Source organism: Nicotiana tomentosiformis, chromosome 2, assembly GCF_000390325.3.
Source record: "Nicotiana tomentosiformis chromosome 2, ASM39032v3, whole genome shotgun sequence".
In the NCBI taxonomy this organism is placed as follows: domain Eukaryota; kingdom Viridiplantae; phylum Streptophyta; class Magnoliopsida; order Solanales; family Solanaceae; genus Nicotiana; species Nicotiana tomentosiformis.
The window spans coordinates 32,132,392-32,136,958 of NC_090813.1; the positions used below are offsets into that span (position 1 = coordinate 32,132,392).

Consider the following 4,567-nt stretch of genomic DNA (forward strand, 5'->3'; position numbering starts at 1 on the left):
TTTATTTTTTTCTACTTTTTATATTTATACAAAGACTTTTATGGGACTGAATCAACACGATTAGTTCCCTTGTGTACTGAACGTCCTTAAACTTAGAGAAGCTGATGAATTAGCAATTTGGCAAAAACAAAAGCTTAGAGAAGCTGATGAATACAATTTGGCTAAAGCACGAAAGATTCATGAGAATTAATACTACAGTACATATTGTCTTAATTAATATTATTGCAATAGAAAGGAAAAATACAGCCAGCTGCTGATACAGGGCAGTTACCGTGTTAATGTACTTTACCAATTGGCATATACACACAGTAACTTTTTAAAGCTAAAAGCTAATTAATTATCTTGGAGATTTTAGTGATTCAATTTGAGATTTGCCACAAGGTCCCTTAGTTCTAATTAAAGCTCGGTACTTATTGAACGTCGTCGGAAAATATAACGCCGGCCGGTCCTCTGTCACAAGCTCATCTGCAGGTTTAATGAGTTTGTCACCTCCTGGATTGAAGAAGAATGCTAAGGAAACACGTTCTTTGGCCGAATTGACGATTACTCTGTGCTCTACACTCTTGTACATTGCATTGCTTAATACCTGCGGCCATTATCAAATCAACGCTCATAACTTGTACAAAAAAAAATAAAAATAAAGAACAACCATATTCAAAACTAAGACTTTTTTTAAAGGTCCTTCCCTAGAAAATAATTATGTAATCATAGATAATAATCTTATTAATAATGTGTAAATTTGAAATGACTTTTGATGTAATTACATATGTATTTGATTTCTGATAACAACATGTGTCAAAAAAGAGTTTAATTTTTATAAAAAAAGAAAAGTGTGTCACAGAGGAAAAGTGCATGTTATGTTATGGGATCCCAAGTCACTTTATTTATTTTACCTAGAGAAATGAAAAGAAGGGAGACATATATACCTGAATTTGATCTCCAATGTTGACAATGAAGGCATTAGGAACTGGTTTAACGGTTAACCAATTATTGTCACGGCGGACTTGGAGGCCGGCGACGTCAATATCAGGGAGGAGAAGGGTCATGCCACCAGGATCAGAGTGCGAAGAGAGGCCTAGTGTTAAGTCTGGTTGTGGACACTTTGGGTAAAAATTTGCCCTTAAACATGCACCTCTTTCACTGTCCCCTCCAAACTTATGGTGTAGATAATCCTCATCTAATCCTAGGTTTAAGGATAAAATCTTCAATATTCTTTCACAAAGTTTCACTACTTCTTGTCCGTATTCAGCAACAATTTTTCTGAAAGGTCACAAACCATATCAAAAAGAACAAAACAATGTTATAACTATATTGTGATCGACAAAATATAATGTACGTATGTTATACCACTGACAACGTTTGACATGTTTTTCAGGAGAATTATTTTGCCTTTTCAAAAACATGAGAGGCAACAAGTTGCATATTACCAACTAATCCAGGACCACTTTCGCATACAAAGGTTTTGATAAAGTTGTGAAACTTTATTGCTAAATGGAATAAAAATAATAATATCAATAGGAATAACTCCAAAAGATATTTTTGAGATCATTTTATTATGAAGATCCGCCTAGATATTCCCTTCCATCCAAAATCTTTTAATTTCTTTAAATTATGCCATTTATTACTGCCATGATTCTTACTTATAAACAGAGTGTATTCAGGATTTTAAAAATATGGGTGTACTATGAGCGCCAAAGATCAGAGTTTTCGATAGAGTATGTGAGAGATGTATTTTTAGTTTAGGAATTTTGAAGGTCAAAACGAAGACTAAAAAGAGAAGGACATAAAAAAACATGTAACCAATATAAAAGGGAGAAAAAAATACAAAAAGTGTATTTAATTATAAAAAGCGGCAGAGCATGAGAATTTAACCCTATTTATTAATTAAATTATGATTTAAAAGAAGAAATAATAGGGGATCGAATCCCTGATTAAAAGGTAGAAGATGCACCTCCTTATCAATACACTAAAGTGTTCACTTGAGTTTGGGTTCACCCATATTAATTTAAGTATTTGAGTTGAAATTTACTAGTGCTATACATGATTTAGTGGGAGGGATTCACGTGAACCCACCCCTTCCCATGTATGCCCCTCCTAACAACACATAAAATAAATAAATAAAAACTTACAAAGAAAAGTTTACAAACCTTAAACAATATATTATATTGAAAGCAGTAGGTGCAGATGCATTTACTCCGTTGATTTAAAGCTATATATAGTTGTAAGGTTTCGAGATAATATATCACGAAAAAGTAATGTGTAGTAATACAAAAGTACGTGCCATAGGAGAAGAAGAAATGAAAGTTCACCTGCATGAAATCGGAAGATAAGGCCATTTTTTCTCATCCCTCAATGGCTCAGGAAGAAAATGAAGGAAGAAATAATCACTCCAATCCAATTTGCCACCTTTCTCTACTCCTAGCCGACTGCCGTACCCTTCATACGTAATCGGAGAATTTGCAAATTTCTGTTTCTCCTCCAAAGGAAGATGAAAAAACTCGCGCCAAACACCGCGAGTTTTTGCCATCAGGTCATGGCTAACGCCATGATTCACCACTTGGAAAAAACCCCAGTCGCGACAAGCCTCGAAAATGAGTTTCATAGTTTCAGAGCGAACAGATTCCTTGGATGACTTCAGGTTTTTGAGGTCAATCAATGGAATATTATTGTTGGCTTCCTTAACATGAGTTGTTTCAATTAAACATGGTCTATCCGCTGGCCGTTTAATGAAACGGTCGGGGATTTCTTGAATGCCACTTTCGGACAGTGCTTGAACTCGGACAATTGGCTCCGGCCAACTTTGCAAGCAACTCATTATATTGGTTCAATGAGTAGCTCGCTTGTTCAGTACTGTGCTAACCACGATTTACTATATAGATACGAGGTTGTAACCGACCCTTAGAGATTGTCAATAGCTTCTGTATTAACAAAATCTCGTACAAGTTCGGTTGTGGTTGTAATGGTCCCTTAGGAAAGTAAGAGAAATTAAAGGATGAGAATGAGGTGAAACTTGGAAGTGGACAATAAGGTGAAAAGAAGTGAAGTTGACGTGAGTTTGAGAACGTGATTTTCATGGGAGGTTTAAAGCCATATATAGGAAGAGCTAAGGAGATTTTATTTTACGTGTATACACGTATTGCAAACACAACAGATATTTAGGAGAGATTAGGATTATGCAAATGAAGTGTTTAGTGTCTCTGCTAATTAAACAACTAAGGGACGGAGAGAATAAATTAAAGGAGTAGTTAAGGTTTTTGAAGAAGGATGAGAAGAACGTGGAATTATAGGGACATATTTATATGCACAAATTAAAGACAGTTTGGTTCCAGCGCCGTGATGGTCTTGACTTGTTCTATGTTACTCTGTACCTCACATATTGCTAGTGGAATGGTATTAATTATTAAGTATTAACCTTAATGAAATATTAAAGGAATTAATATGATTTGGTCAAACTCTATTACAATACTGTGAGTATATGTACTTTTTGTTTAGAAAAGAAATGAATCTTTAAGACATCTGTTAAATATGCACAGAATATTTTAAGTACTTTTAGTACTAGCAACAGCAAGTCATGTCGACTCTTACAAGTGCTAAAATGGTAGGAGTGAAGTAAGTCAAACAATTTGCAAAATTTAGAGCTTACCCCCTCCCAAACAAAAAGAAAAGAAAAGAAGAGAAAGTGTCAAATAAATTAGAGAAAATGAGTAGTATACTTTTTAGGCTGGTTCAAATATATCAATAATCCAACTATTCACAATTTTAATCTTTCTTTTATCCTTTTACACGTAGTTAACAACAAGGAATCTAATTAAATAACAATGGGGAAAAGATAATTGTATTCGAGGTTGTGCATCATGGTCCGTATTATAGCCTCTAGGACGACACTACTCTTATCCATAAAGTTTAAAATTTATTCGAATCTAGCGTTTATATTAAATCAATGAATACATGATATTTTTCTTTCATAAACACATTTCCTACTCAAACTATGATTATATAATATGTATTCTCACTTCATTTTTTGTTAAAAAATTAAATTATTTTGATTTTATGTAATTACTATTGTTAGGTAAATATTTACCTTATCCCTTATGTAATTTTAAGTCTTTTACTTTGGAACTTGGAAATGTCCTCCTTCCTCTAATAGCAAAAAGGAAAAAAAAGAATATGCTTCGTTAGAAAAGGAAACTTAACTGTTACATGAATACTTTGCTCCTACTTTTGTACATGATGACTCTAACGTCTAAAGTCGAAACTAAGAATTTAATTGACATAAAATTACCTTCATTATGGTTGCACTGTTAGTAATTGATTCTTCGCTTTTTCCTAGTTGTATTGTTACTCAAGCAACCCTTTCTGGATATTTTACTACATTTTAGCATTTCCATAAATAAAAATACTGAAGCCTCTTGAAACGACATCATAGTCTTGAAACTTGTTTGCTTAGCTTTGTGAGTTTTTAAGAGAAAAATATAAATCATACATCTTAAAATCAAAAATATTTTGTTACCTTGAAAAAATATTTTTATCAAAATATGCACCAAATCACATTATCTTATTTTGTTTA

The 4,567-nt window shown here is 33.2% G+C and overlaps 1 protein-coding gene across 1 annotated transcript; it reads right to left on the reverse strand.

The window, feature by feature from the left end:
• Positions 1 to 204: 204 nt before the first annotated feature.
• LOC104105610 (jasmonate-induced oxygenase 4-like) lies at positions 205 to 3,267 on the reverse strand. The gene is made up of 3 exons (XM_009613958.4): positions 2,310 to 3,267; positions 927 to 1,260; positions 205 to 586 (listed from the first exon to the last, which is right to left on the reverse strand). The coding sequence occupies exons 1-3, from the start codon at positions 2,813 to 2,815 to the stop codon at positions 338 to 340; spliced, it is 1,089 nt and encodes a 362-aa protein (XP_009612253.1). The 5' UTR covers positions 2,816 to 3,267; the 3' UTR covers positions 205 to 337.
• Positions 3,268 to 4,567: the final 1,300 nt, after the last annotated feature.